This window comes from Artemia franciscana, chromosome 17 (genome assembly GCF_032884065.1).
Source record: "Artemia franciscana chromosome 17, ASM3288406v1, whole genome shotgun sequence".
Lineage (NCBI taxonomy): Eukaryota > Metazoa > Arthropoda > Branchiopoda > Anostraca > Artemiidae > Artemia > Artemia franciscana.
In genome coordinates, this window is record NC_088879.1 from 644,444 (window position 1) to 666,225 (window position 21,782).

The following is a 21,782-nucleotide window of genomic DNA, read 5'->3' on the forward strand; positions in this document are numbered from 1 at the left end:
AAGTTTCAATAGTTTTAAGATATATTTATTCTTTTATATTAATACCTGTTGTATGTTTGTTTCCTTTGATTGTTTGTTTAATTTCTGTTTGTTTTGTGTTTCATTTATGCTTCAATAGCAAAATATTTTTGATAATTTCAAGCTTGATTTGCAAATTCGATTTAAGTTTCACTTGTTTTCAGATTTATTTATTCATTTATATTAATACCTATTGTATGTTTTTCTGCTATGATTGTTTGTTTCATTTCTGTTCGTTTGGGTTTCATTTATGCTTCAATAGCAAAGTATTTTTTTCATTTCAAGCTTGATTTGCATGTTCAATTTGAGTTACACTCGTTTTAAGATTTATTTATTCATTGATATTAATACCTTTTTTATGTTTTTTTGCTATGATTTTTTATTTAATTTCTGTTCGTTTTGGGTTTCATTTATTCTTTAAAAGTAATTTCTGATTGTTTTGATTTTTAGTTATTATAGGTTTCTATTTCTTGTGATCTTAAGGTTAACTAAATAAAAAAAAAATTTTTTTTAACTGCAAGTAAGGATCGACATTAAAAATTAAAACGAACAGAAATTATTCCGTCAATGAAACGGAATTTTGACTCCTTCTCAAAACTCTACTTTTTAAAACAATAAAAAAATTTAGCGTAGAGGGCGATGAGGAGGGGACAACCCGTTTCATATACGGAATAATTTCTGTTCGTTTTAATTTTTAATGTCGCTCCTTACTTGCATTTAAAAAACTTTTTTTTTAATTTCTGAAAGTTTTAAATTAATGCATGTTTTGATTTTGGCTCACCGCACATGAATAATTAAAATGAAATTTGCATATTATTTTTTTTTGTCTAAATGGCTTTCTCGTGTTTTTTTTTCGGACGATTTTGATAAAAAAAAAGGGGTGGGGAGGAGGCCTAGTCGCCTTCTAATTTTTGGTAACTTATAAAAGCAACTAGAACCTTCTAGTCTTTTAGTAAATTACAAATTAACTTACTTAACGAACTTCTATATATGTAGAGCTTTATTACATATATGAGGGGGTTTGCCCCCTCGTCAATACCTCGCTCTTTACAATAAAGCTTAAATTGTGTCCCAATTCTTTAAGAATTGGGACACAAACCCAAGAATCACAAAGGCTGTAGAATAAATAGTTGAAGTTACTATAAGTACTTTAGCGGAAAGAGTGAGGTATTTAGGAGGAGACAAAACCGCTCATATGCGTAAAATTTCTGTTCGTCTTAAGTTTTAACGCTGCTCCTTATTTTCAGCTGAAAAACTTTTTCATATTTATTTTTTCATTGTTTTTTTTTAAATAATGCTAGAAAATCCTGCGCCCCCTTCATGAAATTTCTCTTCCCCCCGACAAATTCCTCCAAGTGAAGATCCTTCATCGTAGCCCTCTCCCCTCAACCCCCCCCCCCCTCAACCAAAAAAAGTCCCCCTGAAAACGTCTGTACACTTTCCAGTAACCATTACTTTATGTAATCACTGGTCAAAGTTTGTAACTTGCAGCACGTCCTCCGGAAACTAGGGAAGTAAGTCGTCCCCAAAGACATCTTATTATGTTTTTTCATTATTCTGAACAAAATGGCTATCTAAGAATTTTTATCCGTTGACTTTGGGAAAAACGAGCGTGTGAGGGGGCCTAGATGCCCTCCAATTTTTTAGTCACTCAAAAAGGGCACTAGAACTTTTCATTTCCATTAGACTGAGCCCTCTTGCAACATCCTACGACCACTGGGTCGATACGATCACTCCTGGGTAAAAAACACGCACCCATGATCAGTCTTCTGGCAAAAAATACGAAGTTCCATATTTTTGTAGATAGGAGCTTGATACAGTGAGGTTCTCTGATATGCTGAATGCGATGGTGTGATTTTCATTAAGATTCTATGACTTTTAGGGGGTATTTTCCCCTATTTTTCAAAATAAGGCAAATTTTCTCAGGCTCGTATCTTTTGATGGGTGAAACTAAATTTAATGAATCTTATATATTCGAAATCAACATAAAAATCCGATTCTTTTGATATATCTATTAGTATCAAAATTCTGTTTTTTTAGACTTTCATTTACTATTGAGCCCGCTCGCTCCTTATTACAGTTCGTCACAACGAACTATTTGATATGCCGTTCACTTTTATTTAAAAACTTCTTATTCGGAAAGTTTTTTTTAATTAATTACAAGAAATAGCAGAAATACTAGCAAGGTTGAACTTGCAGCAGTGGAATTTTTTACCTCTGTTGAATTTTTGCCTGTTCTAGAGGCTAGCCTCCTTGCAACCGGCAATTACTTGATTGCTATCTGATTGCTAGTCCTACCAACTTAGCTAAAATTGCCGCTTTGAACTTGCCACAGAATATATGGTAAATTTGAACATATGGATTAAATTAAATTAGATGTAAACATATGGATAAAATTAAATTAAATTAAATTATATGTTCTAAATTATGGTAAATTTCAAGCAGCCGACAAATCTCAAATTTAAAGTATTACCTGAATTACCAATGTGGATGAACTCACCCCCTACTTAACGATTTTTCTCTGTAAAGTTATTGCCTTTTTTAAAGGCTAACCTCAATACAAACGGCAATTATCTAATTGCAAGGATTAACAGTTTGCCATCAAGTAGTCGGTGGGGCCATATAACATCTCTGTTAACTACAAACATACATTTATGTAACCATATTGCAAAAAACTAATCTCGCACCGTGTGGTTTGCGACATAAAAAGTCTTGAATTTCGTTTAAAAGAATATTGTAAGTCGCTTTTAATGTTCTACCGCTTGTATTGACCTGAGTACAATACCGATAGTACAAGAACATTCGTGAATAATGAAATAAGCTGTTTGTGCATCATTTTTCCTGTCCATGTCGATTCTCCCTTAAACGCGCAGTTGTATTTTCTTTTTTTGTGTGCATAGTTTTTGCTCCAAAATTCCCCAAGGTGATTAAGCAGCGATCACAATAATTTAGTATCCCAGTCAACATTTAGCTACAAGAGCGGGAGGATTATCACACATCAGAAAGATTGTTATATCAAACGAATAATAATTGTATATTTATGTGTAAATTGTTTCTCGAAACGGCACAATATTTTTTTTTTTTTTTTTTTTTTTTTTTTTTTTTTTTTTTTTTTTTTTTTTTTTTAACTTGTCACTGAACGATTTTTTCGTGTGAAAAAGGATCTAAGCAGGTCATGACTTCAAGAAAATTATTCCGGGAGCTTAATTCTAGACAAACAGTTTTCATACGAATGGTGTCGAAATTCCCTGGCGTCCAACATCCTAGTGCTTTTACTTTTTACATCAAATAAAATAGAGTGAAATTCAAGTTTTTTTGTGAAATAAGACTAAAAAACTGTTTTTCTCTTAACCGATTTAAGCTTGTTCCCCTGTAGGCATGTGTGAAAGTGGAGTGAAGAACCAAATTTCATTATAATTAATTAATCAACTCATAAAATAACGTCTAACGTAAAGCATAACACATAGCAACACCCTACTTTCTTATTCTGTATTCACACCCTTGTGTAACTTACGTTGGAATATTTCTGTAATCATTGTGTTATAACGTTTCTTTTATGTCATTCAGAAATATGGTCAACCTATCTGAGATATAAAAAAAAAACTACTCGTGTGGGCGAGATGGGTATATACGATTGGTGCAGTTTTGGGCGCCTGAAATGTTTAGCCAGTAGAAAATATTCGTGAACATGCAGGGACAAGAACAAAATGTATATTCTAAAAACTAGGGGGTGTGACTTTTTGTTCATTTTTTAATGGAAATACTAACAAAATGGTATTTTTTTAAATTTTGGATAAAGGCAAAAAAATATAGTGCAAATGCCCCCGTCACCTGCACCCCTTCCCCTAATTGACGCAGCTGGGTTCAACATACTTTTGTCAATTTTTAAAAAAAATTTGTTCCTCACATACTTTATAAGCTATATAATGATGACAGATGCCATCATTATATGAGGCCTAAGTATTTGTGTCCCTTAGGTGCTTATTTGAAATGGCAGTACACATTAATGAACAGTCTGGCTGTTCAAATGGTTGTTCTTTCACAAGTCAGGGTAATTCCGAACAAATATTAAGCCTTCGGTACATTGTTTCTATAAATTAAATTGCATCCCTAGCACATTTTGCTCAAAAAATGGCCCGTTTGGCGCAGTTTGGCTTTTGTACCTTCGCTATTTTATAGTAAGCCTCCAGTAATAATATATACTGCATGCTATTGTTACTGCATGCTAGAACTACTCTTACTTATATTCCGTTTAAGCCTATTTTTTGTTTTCAACTATTTTTTTTTTCATACCTTCCTAGCTGAGAAATTAGCACACAAGACTTGAAATAAATATTTCGTGAAGAAAGGGTTTTGAGTATTGGTGTCGCCGTTGATCCGGTTTGGAAAGGGGGTCATTGGCGTGACTCTTAAGCTCAGCTTGAGTTGACCTAGCTCTAAATAAGTAGGATACCTAGAGAAATATGGGGGAGATAATCAGGAATGATTTGTGAAAGCACAAAATGGCCGGTCCCCAGCCCCACAATGTTCTTCCTGGCTGAACTGCCACGAAACAGAGATCATAGCCACCGGTAAGAACTGCAAAGCCCAGGACCGTTTTCGTTTCCTTTATTTAGTTTTTATTATTATTTTATTCGTTCACTTTGATTAAATAAATTACTATTTCATGATGGGGAGGCTTAAATCACTGAAAAGACACTTTGAAGGATCGGATATGCATGGATAACTTATTTTTCTGATCTAGAAACAAGCAAAACAATTCTGTGAAACAATTCATCTTCTACCAAATAAATAAATGTTTTAAATACTTTCATCGTATAGCCAAACTACGTCTACTGAGATCCTTTTTTATTTTTTTTATTTTATTTTTATTAATTTTTTTTTTAATATCCCTATATTAGTTCTGCTGAACTCTCATCTCATGTATTTTTCAAGTAAACATTGACTTCATATATTGTCTTGGATATAACACGCTTTGCAGAATCAGATGTCTTATACTAGGGATATTTTTCTATGCAAGGAAAGTTTAGAACAATGACTGATTCAAACCATTTAACTTTTTATCTACTGCATCGGCAAATGGATATTTCAAATACTACTCCGCTGTTACACTACGCTGCATTTGATGGTTGTGCTGTTCACGGTTTTTTCATTTCATTACCTTAATTTTTTCAGCTTTTACATTTTTTATAAGTAAAAATCGATTTTGTATTTCACGCCGTGGGAACTTGGACAAGAATGTTCCCTCTAACACAAGATTCTTCCATACTTTCCTTTTCCTTGCTATAACATTTTATTTTCCTGCTTTTGGGAACATGGTTCCTTGATAAAAATTTGAATGTACCCATTAGCAGAAGAATAGATATGAGAAAAACTTGGTTAGAACTTCCTGAGTACCATTTCTTAAGAAAGATAAATATTCAGCTCTTTTCAGTTTCAGAAGTGCTATGAAATACGTTTACTCCAAATATCTACTTTCGGATTTCTAAAAAAGTAATCTAAAAAAGTAAATTCTAAAAATTCTAAAAAAGATTTGAAATTTACAAAAATTGTGATATTTTAAAAAAGGGCAGGATTTCAAGTTTACTGCAGCTTGTTTTAAAAAGTCTTTACTGCTAAAGTCATATTAAGTTAACAGACATAAAAGGTCTATTCATTTTTAACTCGGGACTGGGGTTCCAGTCCACCATTTATTTTCAAAAAGAGTTGACAAACACTTGACAGTTCGAGTTTGACTTCTATACATTTCATAATTTTTTTTCAGTAATTAATAATCTTAACTAAATTGTTTTAATAATGGAATAGAAGGATCTAAGAAATATCATTCTTACAATGATTTCTTATGATTGGCAACATAGCAACTATGGAGTTAGGGGTTACCTTCCACTTTTGTTCTTGAATCCTTGATCACTGTTCTCTTGAAGTTAATCCAGACTTTTCAGCCGCTAATAGCCATTTATAAATGTTATCTTCTAGCAGGTGAAATAAAAAGCAACAAAAGAGAAACTAGAAACAAAATATATGTGCTGAATTTTGAAAGGGCCTTGTCAATTTGAAAATTGTTCAGGTCGGACCTAGTTGAAAAATAATTTTATTGTCAAACATTGTCGTTTTTTTTCTTGTAAACCAAATTAAACGCACGATTATTTTTTATTTTTAAAGTATTCAATAAAAAAACAACATTTTTAACTTTAAGTAAGGAGCGACATTAAAACTTAAAACGGACAGAAATTACTCCGTGCATAAAAGGAATTTTTCGCTCCTCAACACCCCGCTCTTTACGCTAAAGTTTGCCTCTTTCCCTCAATTCTACTTTATAAAACAGTAACAACTTTAGCTTAAAGAGAGGAGCGTTGAGGAGGGAACAGCCCCTTTCATACACAGAGTAATTTCTGTTCGTTTTAAGTTTTAATGTCGCTCCTTACTTTCACTTAAAAAAAAACTTGTTTTTTTATTTAATTTCTGAACGTTTTTGAATTAATGCATGTTTGTGTTTGGCTCTAAAACGAAATTTTTGTATTAACTTTTTTTTATTGCTAAATGGTTTTCTCTTAGTTTTGATAGGGCGATTTTGAGAAAAAGGGGTGGAGAGGAGGCCTAGTTGCCCTCGAATTTTTCGGTTCCTTAAAAAGGCAACTAGAATTTTTAATTTTTAACGAACGTCTTTATTAGTGAGAAATATACGTAACTTGTGAATTAACTTACGTAACGAACTTCTATATTCGTATATTTTTATTATTTATACGAGGGGAGTGCCCTCGTTAATACCTCGCTCTTTACTCTAAAGCTTTAGTTTTGTCCCAGTTCCTTAAGAATGACCCCAGAATCACAAATGCCGTAGAATAAAAAGTTGAAATTATTCAAAATACTTTTGCGTAAAGAGCGAAGTATTTAAGAGGAGATGAACCCCTCATATGCGCAATAATCCCTGTTTGTTTTAAGTTTAATTCTGCTCCCTACTTTCAGTTGAAAAAACTTTTCATATTTATTTTTTCATTATTTTTTTAGAATAATGCTAGAAAATCCTGCGCCCCATTCGTGGAATTTCTCTTCCCCGGGGACAAGTTCCTCCGAGGAAAGACCTCCACCTAGCCCCCACCCCGTAAACCCTCCATTTCCTCCCCCAACCAAAAAATCCCCCTGAAAACGTGTGTAAACTTCCCAATAACCATTACTGTATGTAAACCCTGGTCAAGTTTGTAACTTGCAATCCCTCTCCCGGGGACTGTTGGGGAGTAAGTCAGCCCCAAAGACATAGTTTTTATGTTTTTCGACTATGCTGAACAAAATAGCTATCTCAAAATTTTGATCCGTTGACTTTGGGAAAAAATGAGCGAGGTAGGGGGACTAGGTGCCCTCCAAAATTTTAGTAACTTAAAAACGGCGCTAGAGCTTTTAATTTCCGTTAGAATGAGCCCTCTTACGACATTCCAGGACCAGTTGGTCGAAATGATCACTCCTGAAGAAAAAAAACAAACAAATAAACACGCAGCCGTGACCGATCTTCTGGCAAAAAATACGAAGTTCCACATTTTTGTAGATAAGAACTTGAAACTTCTACAATAGGATTTTCTGATACGCTGAATGCGATGGTGAGATTTCGTTAAGATCGTATGACTTCTAGGGGTGTTTCCCCCTATTTTCCAAAAGAAGGAAAATTTTCTCAGGGTCATTACTTTTGATGAGTAAGACTAAATTTGAAGAAAATTACATATTTAAAATCAGCATAAAAATCCAATTCCTTTGATATATTTTTTAGTATCAAAATTCCGTTTTTTAGAGTTTTGTTTAATGCTGAGCCGGGTCGCTCCTTACTACAGTTCGTTACCACGAACTGTTTGGAAGCCTAAATAATGACCAGGAAGAAACAAACCAAACTACATGAACCGAAACTTAAATAATGCTGAAAAAATTGACCTGATTTTTATATAAAGCAAGATTCTGGTGCAATGAGCTGGGTTGCTCCTTACTACAATTCGTTACCACGAACTATTTGAAAGCCTAAATAACGACCAGGAAGAAACAAGCCAAACTACATGAACCGAAACTTACATAATACTGAAAAGGTTGACCTGCTTTCTATATCAAGCAAGACTCTGGTTGATTGAGCCGGGTCGCTCCTTACTACAGTTCGTTACCACGAACTGTTTGAAAGCCTAAATAATGACCATGAAGAAACAAGCCAAACTACATGAACCGAAACTTAAATAATACTGAAAAGGTTGACCTGCTTTCTATATCGAGCAAGACTCTGATGTATTGGGCCGAGTCGCTCCTTACTACAGTACGCTACCACGAACAGTTTGAAAGCTTAAATAATGACCAGGAAGAAACAAGCCAAACTACATGAACCGAAACTTAAATAATACTGAAAAGGTTGACCTGGTTTCTATATCAAGCAACACTCTGGTGCATTGAGCCGGGTCGCTCCTTACTACAGTTCGTTACCACGAACTGTTAAAGCCTAGATAACAACCAGGAAGAAACAAGCCAAACTACATGAACCGAAACTTGAATAATGCTGAAAAGGTTGACCTGGTTTCTATATCAAGCAACACTCTGGTGCATTGAGCCGGGTCGCTCCTTACTACAGTTCGTTACCACGAACTGTTAAAGCCTAGATAACAACCAGGAAGAAACAAGCCAAACTACATGAACCGAAACTTACATAATACTGAAAAGGTTGACCTGCTTTCTATATCAAGCAAGAATCTGGTGCAATGAGCTGGGTTGCTCCTTACTACAATTCGTTACCACGAACTATTTGAAAGCCTAAATAACGACCAGGAAGAAACAAGCCAAACTACATGAACCGAAACTTACATAATACTGAAAAGGTTGACCTGCTTTCTATATCAAGCAAGACTCTGGTTGATTGAGCCGGGTCGCTCCTTACTACAGTTCGTTACCTCGAACTGTTTGAATGCCTAAATAATGACCATGAAGAAACAAGCCAAACTACATGAACCGAAACTTAAATAATACTGAAAAGGTTGACCTGCTTTCTATATCGAGCAAGACTCTGATGTATTGGGCCGAGTCGCTCCTTACTACAGTACGCTACCACGAACAGTTTGAAAGCTTAAATAATGACCAGGAAGAAACAAGCCAAACTACATGAACCGAAACTTGAATAATGCTGAAAAGGTTGACCTGTTTTCTATATCAAGCAACACTCTGGTGCATTGAGCCGGGTCGCTCCTTACTACAGTTCGTTACCACGAACTGTTAAAGCCTAGATAACAACCAGGAAGAAACAAGCCAAACTACATGAACCGAAACTTGAATAATGCTGAAAAGGTTGACCTGCTTTCTATATCAAGCAAGACTCTGGTGCATTGAGCCGGGTCGCTCTTTACTACAGTTCGTTACCACAAACTGTTTGAAAGGCTAAATAATGACCAGGAAGAAACAAGCCAAACTACATGAACCGAAACTTAAATAATACTGAAAAGGTTGATCTGGTTTCTATATCAAGCAAGACTCTGGTGCATTGAGCCGGGTCGCTCCTTACTACAGTTCGTTACCACGAACTGTTTGAAAGCCTAAATAACCACCAGGAAGAAACAAGCCAAACTACATGAACCGAAGCTTAAATAATGCTGAAAAGGTTGAACTGCTTTCTATATCAAGCAAGACTCTGGTGCATTGAGCCGAGTCGCTCCTTACTACAGTTCGTTACCACGAACAGTTTGAAAGCCTGAATAATGACCGGGAAGAAACAAGCCAAACTAAATGAACCGAAACTTAAATAATGCTGAAAAAGTTGACCTGTTTTCTATACCAAGCAAGACTATGGTGCTTCGAATAATGTCGTTCATTTTTCGAAAAACGCTAAATATGTATTTTACTATTCTCGTTGATAGTGAAGATGATTGTGTCCTGATAAAGAAGCAGTCTTAATAAGAAGAGACATTCTAGGAAGAGCGACGGCAGGACTAAACCAACGATTGCAATAGTAGTTACAGTATGAGTAGTAACGGTAGTATTGGTGGCATTTACAGTATGATTGTTACCACTTCTGTACCTGGCTGGGTTAAGAATCGATTGTAAAAGGAACTAGACCTACGTTGCCTGAGAAACGTGAAGTGTTGCGGCAACCTTTGTCCGGCTCCGCCGAATAAAGTGTTACGGGAGCAACACTTTGGTTATGTTTCTTTGCTATCGGTTAAACGCTGAAGTTGTCAGCCTATCGAAGCTTTTAAAACGTTATATTCAAAGAAGAACGCGATCAGTAATCACATGATCAAAGGCTATTCCTCAGCGTTGAAAAAAACAACAATAACAAAAGAATATCGAAAGAAGGGACTAAATTGACTTTTTAGCCAGTTGAACTTTATCCTTTTCAATCGTAGACATCGCGACAGTTCAAGACATGGAACAATATCTTATATAATCTAGCTGGTATTATAAAACTATCCGTAACTTTTCAGGATCAAGATACCATAGATGATACTCTATTAATTATTAAGAAACTGCCTCGTTGTTTTACGTTATCGTTTGTACCCGTTGCGTAAACATTTAATTCTAGGTTGCAGTGAGTATGGGTAGGCTACACCAATTAGCAAAAGTTACAAATCCCTCTTCACTAAAGATGATTGTAGCCTAACAGACGATTATTACTTACAAGTCCCCTACATGTCTTACCACTGGAACCAACTCGGTCTTACCGTCAAATACACTGGGAACAAATAATAGGTACACCAAGTAGCAAAATTTGCAAGCCCCTCACTGCCAAAGATGATTATGAGTTAACAGCCAACCTTTCCTTACAAGTCCTCTACATGCCTCACAATTGGTATCGGCTTATTTTTGGTTTCAGTGTGTACCCTACTACTGAAGTTGTCAACCCCTTGAAATGAAACTAGTATATCTCATGAAGGAATTTTTGTACCCAAAAATGGATGACATATACTTTGATTAGCTCATCAAGAGTTATCGAATGCCGTCGAAAAAAGATTCTATCTGTTTTAGTTCAAAAGTGGATTTTTTTGCCGTAGGCCAACTTTCTATCCTCACCATTTAGAAAGGAACAAATGATAAGTTCCAATTTCTTTAGCAATGACAGAACTTTTATAGTGTAAGAGGTTCATCTGGTAACATTTCTCTAACTCAATCCCAAGTCCGAAAAAACAAATGATAAACCCAGCCAAAATCACGGGAGCACTTCCGGACCCGTGGGAAAATGCCACTTTTTTGCTTCTGTAAATTTTTCCATTTATCACTCAAAGATGATATATTGGCTGCGGGGCCGGGTAACTGCCGCATATATGTAGCACTTATAGATTTTAGTCCATCTTCATTTTAAAGTGGTGCCTGTCTGCTTTCGTGCTAGAACGGAGTTTTCTACTCGAAAGCAGAAACATGGTTTGATGAAACGAAAGCTTGCCTGCACAACTTCAGATACTCCTCTCTGACGTAGGTAACACAATTCCACTTCGCTTTGTACACCATAGGCTCTGGCTCATGGACAAGCAAAAACCATCCTCTTTGGCCCCAGGCAAGAGTTCTGCGGAGCTTTCCAAAATGTAATGCCATTTTCATCAATCCGGCCTGAGGTCCACACTTTCCGTAAAAACCGCACAGATTAGACGCTTACCAGTTTCCAGGTATAAGCCGACATCGGTGGCATAGGAAAAAAGGGACAAAACCAAAGTGTTGCTCTCGCAACACAATGACTGTATTGAGAGCAGTGTTGGTGGGAGAAGTCATTTGACGGGAGAATTATGGTAGCAGAAGTAGTCATGGCAGAAGTGGTCATATTAGGAACAGTTACGGTAGGTGTGTTCATTATATGAGTAAGTGGAGTTATGTTTTCGGTAGGATAAGTCGATTAAGAATATTTGCTGCAACAACAGGTCTGGTAGCTACTACAGGAGTAGGCTATTTGTGGCAAGACTGAATCAAAATATCTTTTTAACACTTGACTTCAGTCCAATTTCAACATGCTATTCAGAGTTTTCCAGTAAAAGTGCTCATTCAGGTATATATGCACTATAAAATCAGGTAAGAGCATCCAAAGTATGAAGTAGAATACCGCGTCCATTTCTATATAACTTTTTTTAGAACTGTCTAAGCAGGGATCTGAAAAAATAAAAAAATACAGTTTTTGCTCATAATTTTCAAATTTTCGAAGAGGTGATATAGGTTTATCTAAAAAACTTTTTCACATAATAATTTTTACTGGGATGGCTAAGAGTATTAAGTGTATTTTTTGGGAGGGAGGCTTCATATATGTTTTGGAGTAAATATGCCACCCCACGGCAATATAGTCTCTAAAACTGATAGGATATGTAGGCAGTATTGGATAATTCTACACCTATCGGCTGCTTCATAATTTTAGCTCGGTATATTTAGGTCCAAGTGCTTTGACCCTGTTTTTTTCTTTTTTTTTCAAAGGACATTAGAACTTCAAGTATCTGTTTGAACGAGCCCTCTCGCAATAATCTATGGCCGTTAGTATAGCGTGCTTGTCCCTTATCCAAATAAAAAAAAATAATCAGCCACTCATGGTCGTCCTTTTTCTAAAATGCAAATTTTCTTGTTTTGTAGACATAATATTGTGAAATTGATAGTTTAATTTTCAGCATGAGTGCCTTCACTTTGTGTACATTTTTCTCTTTTGTAGATGATACAAATTTTTTTATCCCGTTAGCTTTTGGGGAATAATTTTAAAATCAATGAATTTTACATTCGAGTGTCAACATCAATATTGCGCTCTTCTTATGGATATATTACAATCATTTTTTTTCTATAGCTTCGATTTTTATTGACTGAGATTGATCTTTCATTCCTATGAACGAGTTGATTGACATATTCAAAATCTTCTGATTCACACTATGTTGAGAACAAAAAGTAAGTTTTACAACTTACATAACTTGCAAATTTAATTTTTTGCTTTTTTTTATACCATTCTTATATTACAGTTCTCTGTTAAAATTTTAAATTAGTGAAAAATAAAATAAAAATGCATGGTGGTTGTGAAATTATAAATATATTACTGAAGATTATAAATATATTTTTAAAAAAGAATGTAGTACCTGACAATTTTAGGTAAATATTAATTAACCTTCTCTATAAGAAAGGTGATAAAAGTGAGTATGGTAAATGTTAAGGTTGTAGGTTTTTGTAGCAAGCAGACTACTTAGAATCATACTTTTTATGCTTGGAAATGTTATTGATAAAGTTTTAAAATAACAGAAGTGGGATTTTGGGAGGTGGATAAGCTGTGTTGACAGAACTTTTACTCTTAGATTAATGATTAAGAAGTGAGTCTGGAGTCATTGTCATGATTCTCATCATGATTTTGAGTCTGAAGTGAGCCTAACTCATTAGACTCCTTTAATCCTCAGTTTTATATTCTATGGGCAAATGTTTTATTCAGTCAAAGATCATTTAGCGAAGATCATATCCTTGTGTCGTTTAACAGATACATTTTGCGAAAGTTTTAATGCTATGACGGAGAATAACATTGCTGCGGTTAAGTTATTAAGTGAGTTTAGTAGCTGGCTTCATACTAAATCAAGAGTTAAGCAGGATTGTGATGCGTCCCCATATATATGGAGCATTTTGACAGATTTTTTCCTAAGGAACCCGGCAAAAGCTGTGGGGTGGGGTATGCATGGAGACAAATGGGAAAGTAAACTCTACTATACTCATAAAATGCCGATGATTTGAGTGTCCTAGATGAAAATGTTGGGGAAATAAATGATTTTATGGAAGTTTTGAGAGTTCAGGGCGGAAGAATTAAAATTAATACTAAGAAGAATAAGTCACAATAAACTTGGAATAAGTGAGGGAAAAGAGGTGATGTTCTTTAAAAAGAAGATATATCCAGCCGATGGCTCCACTTAACTAAGTAGCATTATAGCTTAAGATGGTGTATTCAGTGAAGATGCTAAAAGGTGAATAATCAAGGATCATGTGGATTGTTCATAGTTGAAAAAAGTTTGGAAAAATAGGAGGAAAAATCTGCAAACCAAGATTTGAATATTAGAAGCTACAGTGATGACAATGGTCAGGTATGGTTCTTAAACATAGGCTCTTCGAAAGATGGAGAATGATATGTTATATGTTTTCCTGAGGAATTGTCTAGAAATTCTTTTGGGTACCCATTTAAACAGTAAGCTATACAAAAATATGGTTCTATCCTACTTTATAGGGCTATAATTAGAGTAAGCTTGAGTTGGCCATGACACATTTTGTGGATGGACGATAAAAGATTGCCAAAGATCTTTTGTTGTGTCACTGTGTCAAGAACTAAACAATTAGTATGTCTTCCCTGAATAGGGTACGAGGATGTTGTAAGAATACCTCTTGGGATTTGAAAAGAGGAAAACTCGGAATAGATTCAGACGGAGGGGTAGATTGTGCTGCTGTGTTATTTTCAGGCACTTTGGTGCTGCGGAGAATTGTTGGTAGTAGAAGGAGATTGAGCTCCAAAAAATAATAATAATAATAATGAAAAAATAAATAAAACAACGAGAAATACCATAAAACTTTCTCTTCATTTTCAATTATCCCCAAAAGGTTATACTTCAATCTACTCTTGAGCTGCTTTACGTTTTCAGCCTGCCTAATATTATCTGAGAGGGAATTCCGCACCCGCGGTCCTGAAAAACGAGGCAGGAACGCAGCAAATTGAGTACTTCGAAGCTCAGATGCAAGGTCATATGCATTTCTAGTCTCATAACAGTCATAAGATGAATTAGCTCTAAAAATTTCCCAAGAAACTACCAGTGAAGACTTATTCAAACATTGATATATAAAAAAAATGCTAACTGGCAAAACCGTAACTGATAAATATTTAAAATTTTCAAACTTTTAAAGCAATTCGACGTTCTTTTTTCAAACTGAATGTAACCACCTAAAATACGAACTATTTTATCCTGTAATATTTGGTCCTTTCTAAAATTTCAAATAAAACTAGCAGTCCCTAGCATGCAACCATCCGATGAATAAGGGCTAAAAATAGAATAAAGTGAGTAAAATAAAATAAAGTAAAAAAAAGTAGAATATTTGACGGTAGTTGATTTTTCAGTTTTGGTATCATTCCCAAAGCTTTCGAAATCTTAACTGCCAAAAAATCACAATACGATTTCCAAATTAAATTAAAAGCAAGACTAAAGCCGAAGTATTTAACATCATTTACTTGCCTTAGAAATTCACCATTAAACACAATTTTATTATCTAAAACACACAGAACTCCTTTTCTAAAAAATGCCACCAAATTTGTTTTTGGAATATTCACTGCCAAATAACTAGAAGTTGTAAATTATTCAATTCAGCAAGGACCTTTTTTGTCTTAATTAAGTGGCTTAGACAAGAATCTGTAACCGTAAACATTGTGTCATCAGCAAAAAACGTTATCAGTGCGTCTAGTATATAAAAAACGAAGAAATGAACCAAGAACTAAACCCTGAGGAACTCCAGAAGTAACGATAAAAGCTTTTGAAATAGGATTTTGAATACAGATTTGAATAATACGCTGGCCAAAATAAGATTTAAGCCATTTGAGAATAAAACCTTGGGTCTCTAAACGGCTTAGCCTACGCAACAAAGTCTTATGAACCACCATCTCAACAGCCTTTCAAGTCTATAAGTACTGAAAGTATCAATATACTTTTTTTAAGAGAACTATTAATGAAATCAGTTTGGTGCTGGATTTCATGTATTGTGGAGTGGTTTTTCCTGTTTTCCAAACTGGGTATCACTAAGAAAACTTAAGTAGTAAGAAGGTTATAAGCTCCACGATGCATCACTTTTTCATACAGCTTAGCAAATAGGGACAGTATTGAAATTGGCCTCCAATTAGAGAGATGTATCCTTGAACCCCCTTTGTGAAGCGAAATAACTTTAGCCTCTTTCAGGCGACCAGGAAATTCACCTTTCTTCAAAGAAAGATTAATCATTTATACAATACAAAGCAACAAATATACTATAACCTGCTTGAACGTTTTCAGATTAATTCCATCATTCCCTGAATAATTTGATTTCACCGATTCTGTTATCTATTTTAATTCTTCAACGTTAGTTTCATCTACAGATATTTTCAATCCAACGCCCCCTTCATCACTAAACATCTCATTATTTTCTTTATTTTCATCTTATGGATTCTCACTTATTGCTTCACCAATCTTACAAAACTACTCACCAAACAGATTAGCCACCTCATCTTTTCCATCAACCACTTTACGATCAATGCTCAGACTAGCAGGAATTCTGATCTCTTTCTTCTTATTTGCGATTTCATTTACAATACTCCAAATCGCTTTCGTATTGCCTTTATTTTCCTTATTTGCAGATACATGGTCGTATTACCCGATTTACCTGATTACAGATTTGTTCAGGTTCAGTTAGATTCTGACTATGATTACTATTTAAGTAAATTAAATACAATTTATTTCTCTTTCTAATTAATTCTAATAGCTACACAGTTACCCAAGGTTTCCGGAGATCCCTTTTCTTCACCTTCATGCCCTTTACTGGCCAGGTTCTCTCAGATATTGTCTGCAATATGTCCACTTATCCAATGTCACTGAAGCCCTTTCAGATTCCTCATAAACTAGTTTCCATGACATGATACTTAGTTCCTCTCTAAACTTCTGTAGGCTCTATTTTTTGAGTTGACTTCTTTTAACCTTTGTCCTTTTTTGCTTTATCGCATATTGATACGATGTCACTGTTACTATAGGGAAGTGATTGGAAGCCTCGCTGACTATAATGTCAGCATAACAGCTATGTAATGCCAGGGATCGCACAAATATATTGTCAATAAGTGTAGCTGACTGTCCTGTAACATGAGTCGGAATCCCAACTAATGGATAAAAATCATAACTGGTGAAAAAGTCCAAAAATCTAAATTCTAAACCAAATCTAAAAATATAAAACTACTGACGATATTTAATTTAAGTTTTCAGGAAATGTTTAGTGGGATGCTGAATTTAATCTAAGTACATTATGTGCATCCTGTTAGCTAAGATGGCGTATCTACAATATCTCTGAAACGAGCAAGGGTTTTAAGTTGAAACTTTAAATGAATGTTAATTTGGTAATGGAAATAAATAAAGAGACACTATTTTCATCCATGTTGTCAAAATGGTGTACCTGCAATATCTCACGAATGTCTAGGGGTATTAATTTGAAATTTAAAGCAGCGTCGACGGGAATGTAATCAAAAGACACTATTTGCAGCCAGGTTATGAAGAGGGCATACCTGCAATACCACAGGAACTTCTGAGGGCTCTAAAGTCTTATTGGTCATTGCTGTGATCTTTTTTTTTTCTTTTTTTTTTTTTGGTCAGTGTTTCGGCAAAGTAGATATTCTTTTTACTAAAATATGATTGGCGTGATACCCTTTAGAAGATTGAGAGGGGATAGTAGCCTTGCTGCTGTTTGTAGTAATTTCTCTCTCTTTTAACTTCAACTTGATTATTTGTTTCAAAATTTACTTGTTATACAATTTTTATTCTCTATATCAGTGCCTACTATCTTTTTTTTTTTAATTGAATTTAATTTTTCTGTTCATTTTGGGCTTCATTTATTCACTAATACTAATTTTTGTTCGTGTTCAGTTTGAATTATGACAAGACTGTATTTCTGCTTGTCTTAGATTTTCATATGACTCTTTACTTTTCTTTGGAAAACTTTACTTCTATAAAAGTTTCTTTTACTCAATTTGTGAAGATACGATTAAGAACGCATCCAGGAGGTTGGTTAGGAGATTTCACCCCCCGCCACTGAATATTTTGTCTGACTCTTAAAAACGTAACAAAATGCAAATAAAAAAGTTTCTTATTTGTTTTTTTAAGTTTCTTGTACCCTCCCCCCCCCCCAAAAAAAAAAAAATTCTAGATACAGCCTTGGATACTATATTTTCAATCTGGAATGGACAAAATTAGCTAAACAATTAGTTAAGAATCAGGGTATCATAAAAGTCCTTGTTTTACTAAGTAAAACCAAAATGTGGGCAATAATAGCGTATTTTCTAGATAAAGGTGTATTGGTTTTCCCATATTTACTGGGCTTCCCCTTTAAACAGCATTGTGTCAGGCTCTCGGACCACCCAGAAGAGTATCCCGTCGTTATGTGTACTGTAAATATTTTATTCAGTAAAAATAAAATTGTATGTTCATCGTTTCATGAATGACAACATGTCTCTTTGCGAACTATTTTTGTTCGATGCGCTTCCATGAAATTATATCTTCAAGTTTAAATTAATGGTACTTAATAATATTATTTCCAGTTTTGAACTGTGTAATTTTTCCTTTCTGTTCTACAATTGCTTTTCCTTTTTCCACCAAAAGGTCCGGTCAGCAGAAATGGAATTCCATTTACACAAGGGATATTGATCTTTCTTTATTCATTTGGCAGAGTAACCTTAATTTCCGTTCCTTCATGTTATATATCACCTAGGAAAAAAAAGGAGAATAAAAAGCTTTAGTTTAAATTGAAATAATTTTAAACTCCTGTCATTTTTTTTTGTTTAGAAATCGTTCTAGAAACGACTTGAAAGTCATTCTTAATTGACGCAATGTTTTTTTCTTTACCTAGTCTGACTGCACAGAGACAAGCAGCTGTAGCAGTAACTAGTAAGAGATTTTGATTTCAGCATCTATCCCAAACTTTGAATTAATGCATATACGAAGGGGAGATTTCCCCTTCCCCCCAATCTCCCAATTTGTATGGTTTCGCCACAATTTTAGAGATTCGCCCCCAAAAAATGAAATTCTGCTAACGCAACTAAGCCTAATATCCACATTTCGTCATGTTATAGCTGCACAAGTTCCTTTTCACCTCAACGTTTTCACCCCTTCCCTAATCCAAGATTATTTCTTTGATGGGGCCCTAGCTGCAAACTAAGGACAGATTTTGGTTGCACGACGGCTGCAAGAGGTTAAGTTCGTTGTGTAACCCTCCCTACCTAATTGAATTGATCTTTTAAATGAACGCATTCTGGGAGCCCATTCAGTTTTAAAGCTAAGAGGGGGTTTGATTCTTTCTCAGAGCTCTGAGTTTGATTCTTTCTCGCAACTCTACTTTTTAAAACAATAAAAAACTTTAGCGTAAAGAGCGGGGTGTCGAGGAGGAAAAGCCCCTTTCATATACGGAGTAATTTCTATTCGTTTTAAGTTTTAATGTCGATCCTTCCTTTCATTTCAAAAAACTTGTTTTTTTATTTTGCTTAAAAAGACTACCAAAGGTTAAATAAGGAAAGTCAAATTCGGCGATCACTATCTATCTGAAACAGCTAAATAACGAACTTGTTTCTGTTCTTATTCCACTAAAAACAAGGTTTTCTAAGGGTTTTTAGTCTCTATAGAAGCTTTGTAAAATTTATGCGAAAATGACAGATCTGCCAGGAATCAACTTTAATGTTATTTTCTCAGTTGGATGTGTCTTAACTGGCATCGTGATGTCTTTGATACGATTCGATTGATTGATTCAAGGATTGGTATTTTCAAAATTCACGAGTAGCCTCATTAAAGCGTAGCCAAAAATGGCACTGCCTATCGTCTATATGAAAGGCTAAGCACTGATATGAATGCCTATCCGCTGATGATCCCAAGCTTGCTGACAAATCTAGTGCCACGCACGGAAAATATTTTCGCCCGGTGGAAGCACTTCGTTGTTCATTTTAAGCTTAAAGTTGAATTTTTGAAACTGGAAGGCGAAATTCTTTGACAAATTATGTTAATTGTCAAACTGAAATCCCAACTGATTAATTGTATTAGTTAAATAATGTGTTAGCATATTTATTCATGCTCTAAAATTATGATTAAAAGATAGTTTTTTTTCATGTTAGATTCAAGTTTTATGCTGTATGCACATTTTACTGGCACTTGATGAATAATTGTCAGTAATATTTGAGTCCTGCGTCCATATTTTAAGGTTTGGCTGGAATTAATGTAAAGGAGAAATTTATATGTTTACTTTGCAGATTGTAAATCTATTTGATTTTAAGCCCTTCTCGGTCTTAAGGCACCGAGAATATCTAAGAAGAGTAACCGGCTACCCCAAGTATTTCTTACAGTCAACCCCCTCTTTCTGGTTGAAGTGAGGCGCGCAGACTCCACAGATCGTTAGGACACAGCCACAAACGTGTTTGGTAAAAAAAAAAACGAAAAAGAAGAAATATGTACACGTGAATTAAGACTTTCTTCACGACCTGAATTAAATTTTGGAATTTTATTACAGGTGAAATTGTGGTTTGATCCAGCTGCTCATCAGCTGGCAGTGACTGTTGTTGGTGCAATGAATTTAAGACGAAGGTCTGGCACATCTCCAAGAAATCCCTATGCGAAACTTTTCCTTTTGCCGGATAGAAGGTAAACCATTAACATAGATGATGTAATAATTAACATAGTCATAGTTGATTTGGTCTTAAATTGCAAAGGATCTCATACAATAGAAATAAAATGTAAATGGTTTATGTTGTAATTACCATCCGAAAAAGTAATTTCCATTTAGTTTACGTTTGAGACAATTCCTTTGGAAAGAAGGGGCCTCTATGCTGGAGCTCACAGGTTTTCCCTACAACCTTATTAGCCAGACCTTTATTTTTTTCAAAGCAACGTAAATGAAAAAAAAAATCCTCGGATATTATACCCTATTTTCATCATTTTTGATCATAAGGCTGCCACTAAGATTTTTCGTGTTATCAAACAGTTCATGGTAATGAACTGTAAGTATGGAGCGGGACGGCTCAATAGTAACCGACACTCTAAGAAACGTAATTTTAATACCAATAGATATATCAAAAGAATTGGCCTATTATGCTGATTCCAAATATATAAGTTTTTTAGTTTAGTGTTACCCATCAAAGGCAACGAGACTGAGGAAATATGCCTTATTTTCGAAAGGGGGGACATCCCTTAAAATTCAAACAGTCATAGTGAAAATTAAACCATCAGATTCGGCGTATCAGAAATCTTATTGTAGAGGTTTCAACTTCCTACCTGCAAAAATGTGAAATTTTCTATTTTTTCCCAGAAGAAAGATCATGGATGCGTATTAATTTGTTTGTTTGTTTTTTGTTGTTTTTCCAGCGGTGATCGTATGGACCCAATGATCCTAGAATATTGGTAGAAGACTCATTCTAACGGAAATTAAAAGCTCTAGTGCCCTTTTTAAGTGACCAAAAGAATCAAAGGCAGCTTGGCCACCTCCCCCGCCCTTTTATCCCAACATTTTTCTGTCAAAACTTTGGGATCACTATTTTATTCATCATAGTTGAAAGGCTTAATAGCTATGTGTTTGAATATAACATGACCTCCCTCCACAACCCCAGGGGAAATATATTTCAGTTATAAAATTCGCCGTTGTCTACGCATAGTGTTTGTTATTGGTAAGTATGCATACATCTTGGGGTGGGGTGGACGAATTTTATGCTACGGAATTTCCCACGTGGAGGTTTCCATTGGGAGGGAAGTTTTCAGTGGGGTAAACTTTTCAGGGATATTCTACAGTGGGAGAATTTGCCATGATTCCTATACAAAATTGTTTTTATATGTCTTGCTTTCTCTTTTCCGTCTCAATTTTACGTGTTGAAATGTTAAGGGCGATTGAATTGTCTAGAGGATAATTCCTTGGGGATGGGTATTTCTCCGAGGAGGCACAGCCAGATATACTGGCATTATTTAAGTAATGATCAGACATTGAAAAGAAATTTTTTTTTTTCAACTGAAAGTTAGGAGCAGCATTGAAACTTGAAATGAAAAGAAATTATTACGTATTTGAAGGGGGTTTCCTCCGCCTCAGCACCT

The 21,782-nt window shown here is 35.0% G+C and overlaps 1 protein-coding gene across 4 annotated transcripts in view; it reads left to right on the forward strand.

The window, feature by feature from the left end:
• Positions 1 to 21,782, forward strand: part of LOC136037653 (regulating synaptic membrane exocytosis protein 1-like) — a 371,730-nt gene that overhangs the window by 206,490 nt on the left and 143,458 nt on the right. For all 4 annotated transcript variants that reach the window (XR_010620002.1, XM_065720373.1, XM_065720374.1 and 1 more), the window contains exon 10: positions 20,215 to 20,345. Coding sequence is in view for 3 of the 4 variants with exons in the window: in XM_065720373.1 (XP_065576445.1) it covers positions 20,215 to 20,345 (131 nt within the window). In the remaining variant the exon portion in view is untranslated. The remainder of the gene's footprint in view (positions 1 to 20,214; positions 20,346 to 21,782) is intronic.